This window comes from Oncorhynchus gorbuscha, linkage group LG16 (genome assembly GCF_021184085.1).
Source record: "Oncorhynchus gorbuscha isolate QuinsamMale2020 ecotype Even-year linkage group LG16, OgorEven_v1.0, whole genome shotgun sequence".
NCBI lineage: Eukaryota > Metazoa > Chordata > Actinopteri > Salmoniformes > Salmonidae > Oncorhynchus > Oncorhynchus gorbuscha.
Genome location: NC_060188.1, coordinates 55,005,763 through 55,023,322, shown reverse-complemented (window position 1 = coordinate 55,023,322; position 17,560 = coordinate 55,005,763). Strand labels below are relative to the sequence as shown.

General features: G+C 44.5%; 1 protein-coding gene across 3 annotated transcripts in view; it reads right to left on the bottom strand.

Moving 5' to 3' along the window:
• Positions 1 to 17,560, bottom strand: part of igsf9bb (immunoglobulin superfamily, member 9Bb) — a 195,939-nt gene that overhangs the window by 79,395 nt on the left and 98,984 nt on the right. For all 3 annotated transcript variants that reach the window (XM_046307239.1, XM_046307240.1, XM_046307241.1), the window contains exons 4-5: positions 15,886 to 16,037; positions 3,683 to 3,800 (exon numbers count right to left, since the gene is read on the bottom strand). In XM_046307239.1, the coding sequence (XP_046163195.1) occupies positions 3,683 to 3,800; positions 15,886 to 16,037 (270 nt within the window). The remainder of the gene's footprint in view (positions 1 to 3,682; positions 3,801 to 15,885; positions 16,038 to 17,560) is intronic.

Genomic DNA, 17,560 nt, shown 5'->3' with positions numbered 1-17,560 from the left:
GTTCCGTTTGTTGTTTTCTATTAGTTATTTCACGTACCGCATTTATCTTCATTAAAGTCATGAGTAAAATACACGCTGCATTTCGGTCTGACTCTCTTCATACAACAGACGAACGACGTTACAGAAACACCCACCACTCACAGACCGAGCAGCGTGTGAACTGGCAGGATCTAAAGGAGGACGTTATGGACAGCAGAAGCATGGAGTATACGACGTGGGAAGAAATCGACAGGTGGGCGGCCGACCCAGAGCGAGTGCAGGAGCCCGCCTGGGATTCCCTACAGCAATGCGAATGGAATTGAAAAGGAAAGCACGGCTATACAGAGCGAAAACCGAAGGTAACGGGGAAAGCGCAGAGAGAGAGTGGCTGAGTCAGGAGTCAGACCTGAGCCTACTCTCCCTGTTCATTGTGAAGAGCAGCAATATGAGGACTTCTGGTCTTGGGAGATGATATTAGACGGAAAAGGACCCTGGGCACCGGAAAGTCACCCCAAAAAATGTATTGGGGGGGGCTAGAGGGGAGAATAGTTATGCCAGGTAGGAGACCTGCGCATACTCCCTGTGCTCACCGTTGGGCTAGAGAGACCGGGCAGGCACCGTGTTATGCTATGGAGCGCACGGTGTTTCCAGTGCGGGTGCAGAGCCAGCTGCGACACATACCAGCCCTTCCTATTGGCCGGGCTAGTTTGGGCATCGAGCCAGGTAAGCTTGGGCAGGCTCGGTGCTCAAGAGCTCCAGTGCGCCTGCACGGTCCGGTCTATCCAGAGCCACCTCTACACACCAGTCCTCCGGTAGCAGCTCCCCGCACCAGGCTTCCTGTGCGTGTCCTCGCGCCAGTACCACCAGTTCCAGCACCACGCACCAGGCCTCCAGTGCGCCTCGCCTGTTCAGCACAGCCAGAGCCTTTCTCCTCTCCTGCGCTGCCGGAGTCTCCTGTCTGTCCAGCGCCGCCAGTGCTCCCAGTCGGCCCAGCGCGTCCAGTGCGCCTCGCCTGTTTAGCGCAGCCAGAGCTTTTCTCCTCTCCTGCGCTGTTGGAGTCTCCCGCCTGTTTAGCGCAGCCAGAGCCTTTCTCCTCTCCTGCGCTGCCGGAGTCTCCTGTCTGTCCAGCGCCGCCAGTGCTCCCAGTCTGCCCAGTGCTCCCAGTCTGCCCAGTGCTCCCAGTCTGCCCAGTGCTCCCAGTCTGCCCAGCGCCGCCAGTCGGCCCAGCGTCACCAGTCTGCCAGGATCCGCCAGAAGTGCCAGTCTGCCAGAAGTGCCAGTCTGCCAAGATCTTCTAGATCGGCCAGACAACCTGAATCATCCAGTTCCACCAGCCAGCCAGGATTTACCGGAGCCTACTACCTGCCTGAGCTTCCACTCAGTACTGAGCTTCCTCTCAGTACTAGGCTTCCTCTTTGTACTGGGCTGCCCCTCAGTACCGGGCTGCCCCTCTGTCCCGAGATGCCCCTCTGTCCCGAGATGCCCCTCTGTCCCGGAGTCCGCACCTTAGGGGGGGGGGGGGGGGGGTTCTGTCACGCCCTGGTCATTATATTTTGTGTTTTTGGTATATGTTTGGGTAGCCAGGGTGTGACATGGGTTTATATGTTGTGTTTTCGTATTGGGGTTTGTAGTAATTGGGATTGTGTATGATAAGGGGTGTGTCTAGTTAGGCTTGGCTGCCTGAGGCAATTCTCAATTGGAGTCAGCTGCTTATCGTTGTCTTTGATTGGGAACCGTATTTAGGCAGCCTGAGTTCGCGTTGTGTTTTGTGGGTGTTTGTACCTTTCTCTGTGTTAGTCACCAGATAGGCTGTAATTAGTTCACGTTCCGTTTGTTGTTTTCTATTACAGTTATTTCATGTACCGCATTTATCTTCATTAAAGTCATGAGTAACCTACACGCTGCATTTCGGTCTGACTCTCTTCATACAACAGACGAACGACGTTACACCTGGCATGTCTGTCAATTATTGCTGGAATATTTTTCTATAGTCATAGACCTCATAGGCACACACACACACACACACACACACACACACACACACACACACACACACACACACACACACACACACACACACACACACACACACACACACACACACACACACACACACACACACACACACACACACACACACACACACACACACACACACACACACACAGTTGAAGTCGGAAGTTTACAAACATCTTAGCCAAATACATTTAAACTTTTCACAATTCCTGACATTTAATCCGAGGTCAGTTGTCTTTAAATTGTTTAACTGGGTCAAACATTTAGGGTAGCCTTCCACAAGATTCCCACAATAAGTTGGGTGAATTTTGGCCCAAAAATTCAGGTTTGTAGGCCTCCTTGCTCACACCTGCTTTTTCAGTTCTGCCCACAAATTGTCTATGCAATTGAGGTCAGGGCTTTGTGTTAGCCACTGTGTTGGCCACTCCAATACCTTGACTTTGTGGTCCTTAAGCCATTTTGCCACAAATTTGTAAATATGCTTGGGGTCATTGTCCATTTGGAAGACCCATTTGCGGACAGGTTTTAACTTCCTGACTGATGTCTTGAGATTGCTTCAATATATCCACATAATTGTCCATCCTCATGATGCCATCTATTTGGTGAAGTGCACCAGTCCCTCCGGCAGCAAAGCACCCCCACAACATGATGCTGCTACCCCCGTGCTTCACGGTTAGGATGGTGTTCTTCGGGATTGCAAGACTCTCCCTTTTTCCTCCAAAAATAACGATGGTCATTATGGCCAAACAGTTTTATTTTTGTTTCAACAGACCAGAGGACATTTCTCCAAAAAGTATGATCTTTGTCCCCATGTGCAGTTGCAAACCACAGTCTGGCTTTTTGACTATGGTTATGGAGCAGTGGCTTCTTCCTTGCTGAGTGGCCTTTCAGGTTCTGTCGATATAGGACTCGTTTTACTGTGGATATAGATACTTTTGTACCTGTTTCCTCCAGCATCTTCACAAGGTCCTTTGCTGTTGTTCTGGGATTGATTTACACTTTTCACACCAAAGTACGTTCATCTCTAGGAGACAACACATCTCTTCCTGAGCGGTATGACGGCTCATGGTGTTAATACTTGCATACTATTGTTTTTACAGATGAACGTGGTACCTTCAGGCATCTGGAAATTGCTCCCAAGGATGAACCAGACTTGTGGAGGTCTACAATTTATTTGGATTTTCCCATGATGTCAAGCAAAGAGGCACTGAGTTTGAAGGTAGGCCTTGAAATACATCCACATGTGATCCTCCAATTGACTCTTATGATGTCAATTAGCCTATCAAAAGCATCTATAGCCATGACATACTTTTCTGGAATTTTCCAAGCTGTTTAAAGGCACAGTCAACTTAGTGTATGTAAACTTCTGCCCCACTGGAATTGTGATACAGTGGATTAGAAGTTAAATAATCTGTCTGTAAACAATTGTTGAAAAAATGACTTGTGTCATGCACAAAGTAGATGTCCTAACCGGCTTGCCAAAACTATAGTTTGTTAACAAGAAATGTGTGTTTGAACAACGAGTGTTCAATGACTCCAACCTGAGTGTACGTAAAAGTTCCGTAAATTGCCTATTAAAAACATTCACCTTGCAGAAAACGAACACAAAGACACACAACTCTACTGCTGCACACATGTACACATATACACATGCACTCATACAGATGTTGAGTTGTGGCAGGGCTACCTTGGACAAGCAAGCGTGTGGTGTGAACCACCTCCCCCTGGATGCTGTAGGCTCGGCAGGTGTACGCCCCTCTGTCCTTGCGGCTGACCGACAGCACCGCCAGACTCCCATCAGACACCTGGGGAGGGAGAGGACACCATAGAAAAAGTGAGGGGGGAGTTCTGTTAAAACAATAAGAAAAATGTATAAAGTTCCATGTGAATTTACAATGCAGATGGTCTACATCGTGCTTCCCGCGGAGAAAGAAAAACTATTGTTTAATTTGTGCTTCTGCTGCTTTTGCTTGTCACAGGAGTGGGGCGTATAGCTTGTTGTTGACCAGGGATGTTCTCTCGATAAGTGCTAAATTGGACCATTTTCCTGTCCTGCTAAGCAATCGAAAAGTACTTTGTAACTAGTACTTTTGTGTGTCAGGTCAAATGTATGGAGTAAAAAGTTCATTATTTTCTTTAGGATTGTAGTGACATCAAAGTAAAAAGTTACCCAAAATATGAATAGTAAAGTACAGATACCCCCCCCAAAAATATTAATTACTTGTCACTCATCAGACGCACAGCCACTCCCCTACTCCCTGCTTGAGCTGCTGCTTTGCTTCTCTCTCCCTTGTGCATTACAGCTCCAGTTAATAAAGTAGCAACAAAAATAGTCTTTCCCATCATGATGATGATGATCGAGACCTGTGGGTGGTAGTTTTATGATAACTGCACTGTGATTTAAATTTTGTAAGGGGGAGAAAAACAGTTTTTCGGTTAGGGATTTTGACCTAACGTTAACAATCCCAATTTTATTTAAAATATATCATTGTAAATGCTGCATGGCCAATGCAGACGACTGATTGACCATGCGCCCAGATGACCAATACACTTCTCTCTCCAAAATGTGCTCTCTCCCACCAATTTGTGCACATTCATTGTTCCATAACCCAGCTATCACAGTGGATCTGGGCCAATTCTGGCTGAGAGTGTGGGTTCTCGGCTGAGTGTCAGACTCGGCCGACGTCATGTGGCCTTCGGCAGTATTTCTTATGGCTAGAATGCGGGGATTGAGCTCGGGCCGATTCCGGTGTGAGTTATTTGGCCCAAATGTATATACAGTGGGCTCAAAAATGACTGGCACCCCTGACTGGCAAAGCACAAATAATGCTTAAACAAATATAAACAATATAGAGATAAACTCAAAATACCAACATGTGAGAAATAATGTACTTTATTAATGTTTCAATGGAACAAACCAAAATAATTTATTGATTTAATTAAAAATCGGATTTAATTAAAAATCTCCTTCAAATGAAGGTTTCACAATTAATGGCACCCTTAAAGATTATTGTAAATAACATCTACCAAAATTAAACCACAAATTAAAATCCACTTATTTAAGTTTATCTAAGTCTTAAGGAACTATATTGAGCCATTACATCACTTCCTGATTCACTAGGGTATAAAAATTAGGTAACACACATGCAGTATCCCGCTGTCATCCAACACCTTGAAGAAACCTAAAGAACTGGCAGTTCAAAAGAGACAGATGGTCGTAGACCTTCAGAAAACTGGTAATGACTACAAGATCCACAAACAATTGAATATACCACTGAGCACTGTCAGGGCAATTATTAAACATTTCAAAAGATATGGAACAGTTGAAAACCTCATGGGTAGAGGACTGCATTTTGCCCTCCAGGATAGGGAGGAGGATGGGGAGAAGCAACAAAATCCCCAATAATCACTGTGAAAGAACTGCAGGCCTTGGTGGAGTCTTAGGGTCACCAGGTTTCAAAAAGCACCATCAGACGCCACCTCCACAACCAGAGGCTCTTTGGAAGGGTTGCCAGAAGAAAGCCCTTTCTGACCCCAAGACACAGACGCAAGAGCTTGGAGTTTGCCAAATGTGAAAGAAGGTGCTTTGCTCAGATAAGACCAAAATTGAACGTTTTGGTCAGATACAGCATCGGCATGTTTGATGTCGAAACAGAGATGCATACAAGGAGAGGGACCTCATACCCACGGTGAAATATGGTGGTGGGTCAGTGATGTTTTGGGGCTGTTTTAATTCCAGAGGTCCAGGGGCACTGGTTAAGATTGATGGCATAATGAATTCCACCAAGTATCAGGCAATTTTGGCTGACAATCTGGTTGCCTCTGCCAGAAGGTTGGGACTTGGCCGTAGGTGGACATTCCAACAAGACAATGACCCGAAACATACCTCAAGATCCACACAGAAATGGTTCTGTGACAACAAAAACAATGTTCTGGCATGGCCATCTCAGTCGCCGGACCTAAATCCAATCAAAAACCTGTGAGTTGAGTGGAAGAGGGCAGTTGATAAGCGCAAATCCAAGAATGTGAAGGATCTTGAAAGGATCTGCATAGAGGAATGGTCCAAAATCCCTCCAAATGTGTTCCTTAACCTTGTCAAACATTACAGGAAAAGCCTCCATGCTGATATCATTGCCATAGGTGGTTGCACTAAGTACTAAATGAGGATTGCCAATAATTATGAAACCTTGATATTGGTTAAATTTATTTTGTATCAAATAATTGTATGATTTTGGTTGGTTCCATTGAAACACTAATAAAGTACAGTATTTCTCACATGCTGGTATTTTGAGTTTATCTCCATAATTATATTGTTTATACTTTTTTAAAGTATTGTTTGTGCATTGCCAGTCAGGGGTGCTAGTAACCCACTGTATTACTTGTGGCTCGGGCTGATTGGGGCTACTCTCTGGCAGATGATTACACGGGCTGCTTTATATAATTGACATTTCATTATTTATTTACCCATTATTTATTTTACTCATTGTTACTGTGATCATAAAATGCAATTAACATGTAAATTAAATTCTTTAAGAAACCTGTGTAGTATTTAATATTTTGCTTCTTTGTGGAAGGCAATTGATAAGCATTAAAAACCTTGTGGATGGAACAGTGCAAACTCTGTTTCTACAGATGCAGGTTCAAGAAGCGTGCCGGTCACGACCGGGAAACCCATAAGGCATCGCACAATTGGCCAAGCATCGTCCCAAGTTAGGGGAGGGTTTGGCCGGCTGGGCCAATTGTGCGTCGCCTCATGGGTCTCCCGGTCGCAGCCGGCACGCTTCTTGAACCTGCATGCGTAATGCATTTATAGTTGATTTTATTAAAACATATAAGGGTGTGTCTATATATGGAAACATAGACGTGAAAAAAAATTAGACCAATCAATTGGTCGAAAGGACAGATGACTTTCGGTCGACTAAGTTTTTTTTGTCGGGGACAGACCTACAACACCACCAAAATGGGGGCCTCTAAATATTCTTTCTGGAATTCAGCAGAGCCAGAGGGTCGACCGTGCCCCCAGCCCTTTTTTGATCCACACAGACGCACACAGGGGCAAGCACACATGCACACAACATGTACACAAGCAGAAGTGTAGAGCTGCATCCTCTGCATACATCAAATACTGAAAGCTACCAATTGATGTATTGAGCCAATGAAAGCTCTGTTTGACGTGCTGCATTTGAAATGTGACATCTTGACAGCTGAGGCTTGTCACTTCGGCATATTAGGATGTGCTTTGTCTTCAAGGCAACACCACAGTATGGAGACATCAACAGATGTTTTACAGGGACTATGGAAATATCCATATCTATTAATATTATAAACACACTGGTCTCTTTTCCTGCTCAAAGGATATGAATAATACGAGTTTAATGTGAAGATATGAAGTGAATATATGACTTCATCATATGCAGTGAAGAAGACTGCCTCTAGGTGTTATCATTTGGATGATGAACAGCCCATACTGCAGGAGCAAATAGCGTGTGAAGGAAAACATTGAGGAAATTAGCTCCAAATTTAAAGCTGCAATATGTGCGGTGTTCCGGGCGACCTGACCAAATTCACATAGGAATGTGTGTTATCGATCTGTCTTTCTCATTGAAAGCAAGTCTAAGAAGAGATCTGTTCCATTTGCGCCATTCCTATGCTTCCTGTTTTTAAGTTTAGTTTTTGTGTCTTTTACTCTAGTTTTTGTACACCAGCTTGAAACAGCTAAAATGACAATATTTTTGGTTATGGAAAAGATATTTCACAACAGTTAAGATTGATTATCTACACTATACCTGCTTGTTTTGTCACATACAGTGCTTTTCGGAAAGTATTTAGACCCCTTGACTTATTTAATATTTTGTTATGTTACAGCTTTATTCTAAAATGGATTAAATAGTTTTTTCCACCTCATCAATCTACACACAATGCCCCATAATGACAAAGCAAAAACAAGTTTTTAGAAATGATTGCTAATGGCCTCCCGAGTGGCGCAGTGGTCTGCTGTGCTACTAGAGATCCTGGTTCGATCCTGGATCGAGTCCAGGCAGCCCGCTGTAACTGGGAGACCCATAGGGAGGTGCACAATTGGCCCAGCGTCGTCCGGGTTAGAGGAGGGTTTGGGAGGGATGTTCTTGTCCCAACGTCCCACAGGATGATGCTGTCGCAACATTGTGCCTGGCAAGGATGTTCTTGTCCCAACGTGCTCTAGCGACTCCTTTGGTGGGCCGGGCACAATGCTTGCTGACACAATCGGCAGTAGTATGGTGTTTCCGCCAATACATTGGTGCGGCTGGCTTCCGGGTTAAGTGGGCATTGTGTCAAGAAGCAGTGCGGCCTGATGGGTTCTGTTTCGGAGGACGCACGGCTTTATAACTTTGCCTCTCCCAAGTCCGTACGGGAGCTGCAGTGATGGGACAAGACAGTAACTACCAATAGAATACCATTAAATTGTGGATAAAATAAAATAAATTGTTTGCTAATTCATTAAAAATAAAAAAACATCACATTTACATAAGTATTCAGACCCTTTACTCAGTACTTTGTTGAAGCACCTTTGGCAGTTATTACAGCATCGACTCTTCTTGGGTATGACTCTACAAACTTGGCACACCTGTATTTGGGGAGTTTCTCCCATTCTTCTCTACAGATCCTCTCAAGCTCTGTCAAGTTGGATGGAGAGCATTGCTGCACAACTATTTTCATGTCTCTCTAGAGATGTTCAATCGGGTTCAAGTCCAGGCTCTGGCTGGGCCACTCAAGGATATTCAGAGACTTGTCCCGAAGCCACTCCATGCGTTGTCTCGGCTGTGTGCTTAGGGTCGCTGTCCTGTTGGAAGGTGAACCTATGCTCCAGTCTGAGGTCCTGAGCACTCCAGAGCAGGTTTTCATCAAGTATCTCTCAATACTTTGCTCCGTTCATCTTTCCCTCGATCCTGACTAGTCCCCCAATCCCTGCCGCTGAAAAACATTACCACAGGATGATCCTGCCACCACCATGCTTCACCGTAGAGAAGGTGCCAGGTTTCCTCCAAATGTGACGCTTCGCATTCAGGCCAAAGAGTTCAATCTTGGTTTCATCAGACCAGAGAATATTGTTTGTTGAGTCCTTTAGGTGCCTTTTGGCAAAGTCCACTGAAGAGTGGACTGAAGAGTGGCTTTTGGTCTGGCCACTCTACCATAAAGGCCTGATTGGTAGAGTGATGCAGAGATAGTTGTCTTTCTGGAAGGTGCTCCCATCTCCACAGAGGAACTTTAGAGGTCTGTCAGAGTGACCATCGGGTTCTTGGTCACCTCCCTGACCAAGGCCCTTCTCCCCCGATCGCTCAGTTAGGCCGGGCGGCCAGCTCTAGGAAGATTCTTGGTGGTTCCAAACTTCTTCAATTTAGAATTGACGGAGGCCACTGTGTTCTTGGGGACCTTCAATGCTGCGAACATTTTTTGGTCCCCTTCCCCTTTCCCTAGATCTGTGCCTCGACACAATCCTGTCTCGGAGCTCCAAGGACAAATCCTTTGATCTCACGGCTTGGTTTTTGCTCTGACATTCCCGGTTAACTGTGGGACCTTATATAGACAAGTGTGTGCCTTTCCAAATCATGTTTAATCAATTGAATATACCACAGGTGGACTCCAATCAAGTTGTAGAAACATCTCAAGGATGATCAAACATGATGCAACTGAGCTCAATTTCGAGTCTCATAGCGAAGGGTCTGAATACTTATGTAAATAAGGTATTTCTGTTTTTATTTCTAATACATTTGCAAACATTTCTAAAAACCTGTTTTCGCTCTGCAATTCTGGGGTATTGTGTGTAGATAGCTGAAGATTTGTATTTATTTAATACATTTTGGAATAAGGCTGTAACGTAACAAAATGTCTGAAAACTTCCCGAATGCACTGTAAACTGAAATAAAGCAAACAAATAGAATTTTAGCAACCAGGAAATGGCAGAGCAATTTCTGAAAAGTGCATCTAACTACAGAAGATTATGTTTCAACAGGACTTACTACAGTCAACCCATTCTAAAGTGTGCATGGATTTAAAAAAACGTAAGCCAATGCAACATTAACCAATTAAAACAGTTATGCAGCAATGAGGCCCAATACATTATCACTGCATATTGTCTATGTTTGAACTGCCCTGCATTTTGAAATCTATATATATATATTTTATTTATTGGTATATGATCACACTGGTAATGGGTAATTAGTTGTATTACTTTATTTTTTTAACTGAACTGATGATCTGCATCTGATGGTCAGTCTGAGGGGAGGGATGGAGCAGTGGTGAGGCTAGCCTCTCATCCAACTCCCCGTACCTACGCCCTCCTTCTCTCCACTAAGAAAAGAGGACAGTCTTCCAGCTGATGGTCAGTCTGAGGGGAGGGATGGAGCAGTGGTGAGGCTAGCCTCTCATCCAACTCCCCGTACCTACACCCTCCTTCTCTCCACTAAGAAAAGAGGACAGTCTTCCAGCTGATGGTCAGTCTGAGGGGAGGGATGGAGCAGTGGTGAGGCTAGCCTCTCATCCAACTCCCCGTACCTACGCCCTCCTTCTCTCCACTAAGAAAAGAGGACAGTCTTCCAGCTGATGGTCAGTCTGAGGGGAGGGATGGAGCAGTGGTGAGGCTAGCCTCTCATCCAACTCCACGTACCTACACCCTCCTTCTCTCCACTAAGAAAAGAGGACAGTCTTCCAGCTGATGGTCAGTCTGAGGGGAGGGATGGAGCAGTGGTGAGGCTAGCCTCTCATCCAACTCCCCGTACCTATGCCCTCCTTCTCTCCACTAAGAAAAGAGGACAGTCTTCCAGCTGATGGTAAGTCTGAGGGGAGGGATGGAGCAGTGGTGAGGCTAGCCTCTCATCCAACTCCCCGTACCTACACCCTACTTCTCTCCACTAAGAAAAGAGGACAGTCTTCCAGCTGATGGTCAGTCTGAGGGGAGGGATGGAGCAGTGGTGAGGCTAGCCTCTCATCCAACTCCCCGTACCTATGCCCTCCTTCTCTCCACTAAGAAAAGAGGACAGTCTTCCAGCTGATGGTCAGTCTGAGGGGAGGGACGGAGCAGCGGTGAGGCTAGCCTCTCATCCAACTCCCAGTCCCTACGCCCTCCTAATCTCCACTAAGAAAAGAGGACAGTCTTCCAGCTGATGGCGAAACTCAAGTCACACTGCATTATTTCTGCCTCATGCACCAATTCATGTTGTTTCTCCTATGCCATGTTCCCTCAAAAAATTTCAGGTCTGCTGAGCGCAAACTTGAACGTTCAGAAAATTCTGTGCAACTTCCAGCGCACATTTACCTTGAACACAGAAGCTGTGTTCAGTCACCGGCTTCATCAATAAGTGCATTAACGATGTCGTCCCTACAGTGACCGTACGTACATATCCCAACCAGAAGCCATGGATGACAGGCAACATCAGCACCGAGATAAAGGCTAGAGCCGACACTTTCAAGGAAAGGGACACTAATCCGGACGCTTATAAATTATCCCGCTATGCCCTCAGACAAACCATCAAACAGGCAAAGGGACAATACAGGACTAAGATTGAAACCTACTACACTTGCACTGACGCTCGTCGGATGTGGCAGGGCTTGAATACTATTACAGACTACGAAGGGCTACTGAGCCGCGAGCTGCCCAGTGACGCGAGCCTACCAGACAAGCTAAATATTAGGCATTCTACCTTCAGACACATGAAATGGTTCAAAATGGGAACACTTTGCCTTCCCGGCACAAGGGCTGCTGAATCAAGTGCACCTACTTCCAACAGCGTAAAACCCCCAAAACATAGAAACGCAAGGCTTTATCGTTGTTGTTTTTACAGAAATGTTTGGTGATTGACTAGGAATGCCTTGGAGAATGACCATTTGATCATGATCGACCGGTTGGTGACCACTGCCCTAGGCACTTTGTCGTACTGTACATCAAAGGATTGGATGGGTGATGGGTGTAAGCAATATGGCACAGATTCCAAATTGCTAAAGAGTGGAAGGGAGGATGAATTGGAAAAAGGATGAAAGAGTGGAAAGGGATGATGACTACGTAGCCCTGAGGGGAGAAGGAGGACAAACAAGGTAGTAAGCTGTCTCTTCTCTTGCAACGGATCACGGTAGAGGAAAGTGGCAGCTGATTTGCACTGATATGGAAAGAAACAGGACGTGTGCAAGCAATAGATGTTGGATACTTTGCTTCAGAGAACGACCGATATGGACTTTTTAGGGCCGATACTGATTTTTTCTGGTCATGGAGGCCGATATTCAATATCATGTATGCATTCATGCATCTTTCTTAAAATCAAATAATACATTTGACTGTTTTTACAAATCAAATTACATAACATAATGGTAATAATTGTATTTGAATGGTAAATCTCTTGATAAAAGTGGATATATTAAGATGGCATAGGCCTACTCACAATACAGGTGAATGCATATTCAATATGAGTGTGTGTGTGTGCATGCATTGAGTTATTGAGCTTGTTTTGGCTGATCTGTTTTGGCTGATCAGTGGAGTCTATAAATCAAATCAAATCAAATTTATTTATATAGCCCTTCGTACATCAGCTGATATCTCAAAGTGCTGTACAGAAAACCTTGCCTAAAACCCCAAACAGCAAACAATGCAGGTGTAAAAGCACGGTGGCTAGGAAAAACTCCCTAGAAAGGCCAAAACCTAGGAAGAAACCTAGAGAGGAACCGGGCTATGTGGGGTGGCCAGTCCTCTTCTGGCTGTGCCGGGTAGAGATTATAACAGAACATGACCAAGATGTTCAAATGTTCATAAATGACCAGCATGGTCAAATAATAATAAGGCAGAACAGTTGAAACTGGAGCAGCAGCACAGTCAGGTGGACTGGGGACAGCAAGGAGCCATCATGTCAGGTAGTCCTGGGGCACGGTCCTAGGGCTCAGGTCCTCCGAGAGAGAGAAAGAAAGAGAGAATTAGAGAGAGCATATGTGGGGTGGCCAGTCCTCTTCTGGCTGTGCCGGGTGGAGATTATAACAAGAACGTGGCCAAGATGTTCAAATGTTCATAAATGACCAGCATGGTTGAATAATAGTAAGGCAGAACAGTTGAAACTGGAGCAGGAGCATGGCCAGGTGGACTGGGGACAGCAAGGAGTCCTCATGTCAGGTAGTCCTGGGACATGGTCCTAGGGCCCAGGCCAGTTGAAACTGGAGCAGCAGCATGGCCAGGTGGACTGGGGACAGCAAGGAGTCATCATGTCAGGTAGTCCTGGGGCATGGTCCTAGGGCTCAGGTCCTCCGAGAGAGAGAAAGAAAGAGAGAAGGAGAGCAAACAAACAATCTGTTTGCCTTCCATTTTGGAGTTTTTTGTATTTTTTTTGCCTACTGATCAACACCATTTGCATAGAAGCATCACTCCAGCATGTCTCGCCTGTATGGAAGAACATCATATAGGCGCTGCTGTTAGTTTGACAATATAAAATAGCACCTATTCAATGCAAATGGGTCCGAAGTAACGTCCTGATTTGTGATCATGAAATTGGTAGTAATTTTCTGTGGTGGAAAAAAAAATACATTCAGTTGACTAAACAATTCCGTTGCCATGATGACATTTGAAATAACCCAATAGGCTAGTTCAGCTATCTGTCAAGAAATGGGCAGGTTGTGACATGATCCTACTGCTACGAATGGATAGAGTGAGCGCCCCTCACACGCAGCACCCCTACACAGCAGCCCCACACTCACACAAAGCACCCCTACAGTCACACACAGCACCCCCACCAACACACTCACGCACAGAACCCCCGCCAACACACTCACGCACAGCACCCCCGCCAACACACTCATGCACAGCACCCCGCCAACACACTCATGCACAGCACCCCCACCAACACTCACGCACAGAACCCCCACCAACACTCACGCACAGAACCCCCACCAACACTCACGCACAGAACCCCCACCAACACACTCACGCACAGAACCCCCACCAACACACTCACACACCCCCACCAACACACAGCCTAACACAGACACACACTTCTCGATAAGTCTTAACTGTAACACAGACCGGTACTATTCTAACTACAGATTACTTCTAAGGCAGGCCTACACGTGAGATGGGTTACATTGTAATGTTATTTTTTAGTTACTCTGGTGATGGGAATATAAACTGCAGGAAATAATTAGTCTAGGAGAGTGACCTGCCTGTTAGCCAGTTGCACAGAAATATCGATGGGACACATGTTCAATTCACTGGTATTTAGCTATGTTTTTATTGATTGTAGGGCTGTAGCCACTAAATTCTGGAAGTTTTTACTTGAAAGAATAAAAACATCAATCACAAAATTTTGCTGCTGGCGCAATACAGCAAATGCCGCGCAGCACTGCTCTCACCTGGTTCAGCGAACGGAGTAAGGCACTCCCACACAGCTAGCAAGCTAGCACTCGTCATGAAACATGAATCCCTGACAACCCATACATCAAAACGTAGCTAAGAAGCCCTACTTTGTAACATGCTATGTTTGCTGGTGTCTCGGAAAACATCTGAATGACAGAAGCGAAGGAAAAACGTTTGACGTTATATTTAAGACTAAAGACCTCCGATGACCATGAAACACACTCAGGACTTCCCCATACTTTTTGGCAATACAATGTCACATTGATCTTACTCTGATAGGTTGAGGAATACCCATCGCAAAGAGCAAATATGAACACAGCTATTTAGCGGGTTTCACAAAAAGGGCTGTCGCATAGATTTGAAAGTTCTTAGCACGGCACTTGCTTTACATTTGGGCTCATATCGCGTAAATATCATAACGTACAGTTTTTTTTACATTGGTAACAACTGCCACATTAATGTTTTCAAATTATTTAAAATGTATTCTCACAAAAACATTATATTTAGTGAAAACAGATTTGTTTACTGCGCTTTTTGTTGTTGTAGAATTCTCTTATAGTGTCCATTGTTTGTTGCGTAACCTAACACCCTACTCTTGGTGCTGGCATCAGCTGTAGCTGAGCTAAATCGAACTCTTTGTTTCGAATCCTCTTTGCTATATTCCGGCTGAAACATGCATGGTTGAATGTCACCATGTAGCTAATAGAACATAAAAAAATGCTCCATGGTTGAATTCGTGTTTAATCACTTGAAGCTATCAGTTCTTTCAGTTTTGCCAAGAGTATTTTGTGTTGTATCCACCTCCCTTTCAAAAAAGCCCATCTTGGGGAAGGGACGGGGCCTGAGCAGGAAGCACCACCCTTGTAGACTTTCAGAGACTGGAAAAAAATGTGTCACCTTGTATATTTAGCAATGAATCTGCCGATAGGAACATCACTGAAAGACGCCCGTTGGCTCTATCAAACAAGGACAACCATATCTACACACAAAAGACGACTTCGCTAAATGCCTCAAAGCAGGACTACATTTATTTTCAGATCTCATACCCCCCCCCATACACCATAAGTCGCCATAGGGTGTATCGTTCGGCACGCAAAGCCCAGTCCTGTCCTTTTTGTGGCCAATTATGTGAGAAACACATCTCACTGACCTGGGAATCCCTCGGACATGATCAAAACAAACCCAGGGTCCCCCAGGGTGAAACTCCCCTTTAAAGTTGTAAATGGAATTGGATAGAACGTCTCCAGATAACTAGCAGACTATGCAATCCCATGAATAGAGCCATAGACTAGAAAGATGGGGCAGGTCAAATGTTTACCAGTAATGTTAACCAGTAATCTATCTTCTAACGTTATCCCCACACATTATCCGCACCGCTCCTGGACTTGCTCAACAGTTTGCATGAAATAGCCAATGTTGTCCTTTCTAGCATGGCCATCCCCACTGTGCTTAGTATAACTACTTGGACTTCATTGGGACATTATCAAGTGGGTGGGGCAAACATAGGAAATGGTGCTGCGGGGCTCTACCTTGTACTTGTCGCTGTCCTCCACAGGCTCGCCCTCCCGGATCCAGCTGACAGAAGGTTTGGGGTTGCCGGACGCCACACAGCTCAGGGTGATGCTGCCGCCTTCCTTGGCCTCAACATACTGCGGTGGCGTGTCTGTGAAATTGGGGGGAGCTGTGAAAAGGACGATGAAAAGAAATGGTGAGTGAAATGTATTTGTCAAATGTCAAAAGGGAACAATATCTCTAATGTTCCAATGACTGTGCGATATTTGCATTTTTATGTCTGTCTAACATTGTGTGAAGCTGTTATGTGGACAAAGTTTGTCCTATTCTGTTCAATATCAATTAATCCTGGGATCCACTACTTCAAGTTTTAGCTAGAAAACCCGAGGTGTGGCTGGTAAAGGTGCATAGTCAAGTGAATGTTTACGAACTTTGCTTGGACGATGTATCCATTACTACACACACGTAAATGTGTTTTCTGTTCATTTTACTATGTATGTGCTGTAGTGTATGTGAGAGAGCTCCAACAAAGAATGTCAATGCATTTATTACCTTTAATATCTGCAAATAGCAAATGAACTACTTCAACTTGAAGCTTATACCAAAATATGGCCAAACCAGGGTATCACTTTATATTAACATTCAGTAATAATAAACCATGTGTAAGGTATTTAAAAACAGTTTGCTCACCATTTAATCATTACTCCCATTATTTGTAAATGTTAGTAAGATAGTTATTCACACATTTATATACAATTATTATTATATTAAAAATCTTGTGTTGTGTGGTTATTATGTTACCACTGATATATGTTTTTATCTAGGTCATTTTGAGAACTTAACACTTGAACCACCGGGCCTTTCAGCCTAGAAGTATCCACGAGAGATCGTTGTCGAACGGCGCCATTAGCACACGGCTGGCCTCGATGTAACTCCCCTTCTAGCCAATGACAGGTCAACATTCTAACAGTCTAATAAATACATTTCATATATGCTATCTGAAGAATCATCATTTGGTTGTGTTTATGAAGGTAAAGAACATAATAGCATTTTTATTTGTTTATGTTACTCTAGGCCAGGGATGGGCAACTTTGATGAGGGTGTGTGCAACAAGAAAATCTGAAGCCATCATGAGAGGCCGAAGTTAGCTCACGGGTCTGTGTACCCACATCCATCTCCCCAGATTGCGAGCAAAAAAATGTGTGGCCCCCCTCTTGACAGCAATTCATTTTAGAGTTAATTTCATGCAATTCTATACATTGGGGTGAAAATAAAATTTTACAGTTTTAAAGCTAATTTGCTGCAACTCTACACATTTTGCCATAGGGTGGAAAGACATTTTTGCAGTTTTTAATATGATATCTGAGTGAGACCGACTAACAAAATCAATAGGGGCCCGATGAATGGTAATTTGACCATGATAACAGTTAACAGATAGTTTAGATAACTGGCCGCTAAACTAACTTAGCAATCTAAAAACATTTAGCTGACATGGGCTAATTGACAGACTATAAGAGACGGACATAACAAGAGTAAAAACTGCTGATGCACAAGCAAATTTCTACTGACGACTCATTTATACTCGCTTGTGCACCATCTAGCAACTATTGACTAATTTATACTCGCCTTTATGTTTGACACATGGGCGCTAGCCTATTAGCCATGTTATGACTGACTTGCTAGTTGGATTGT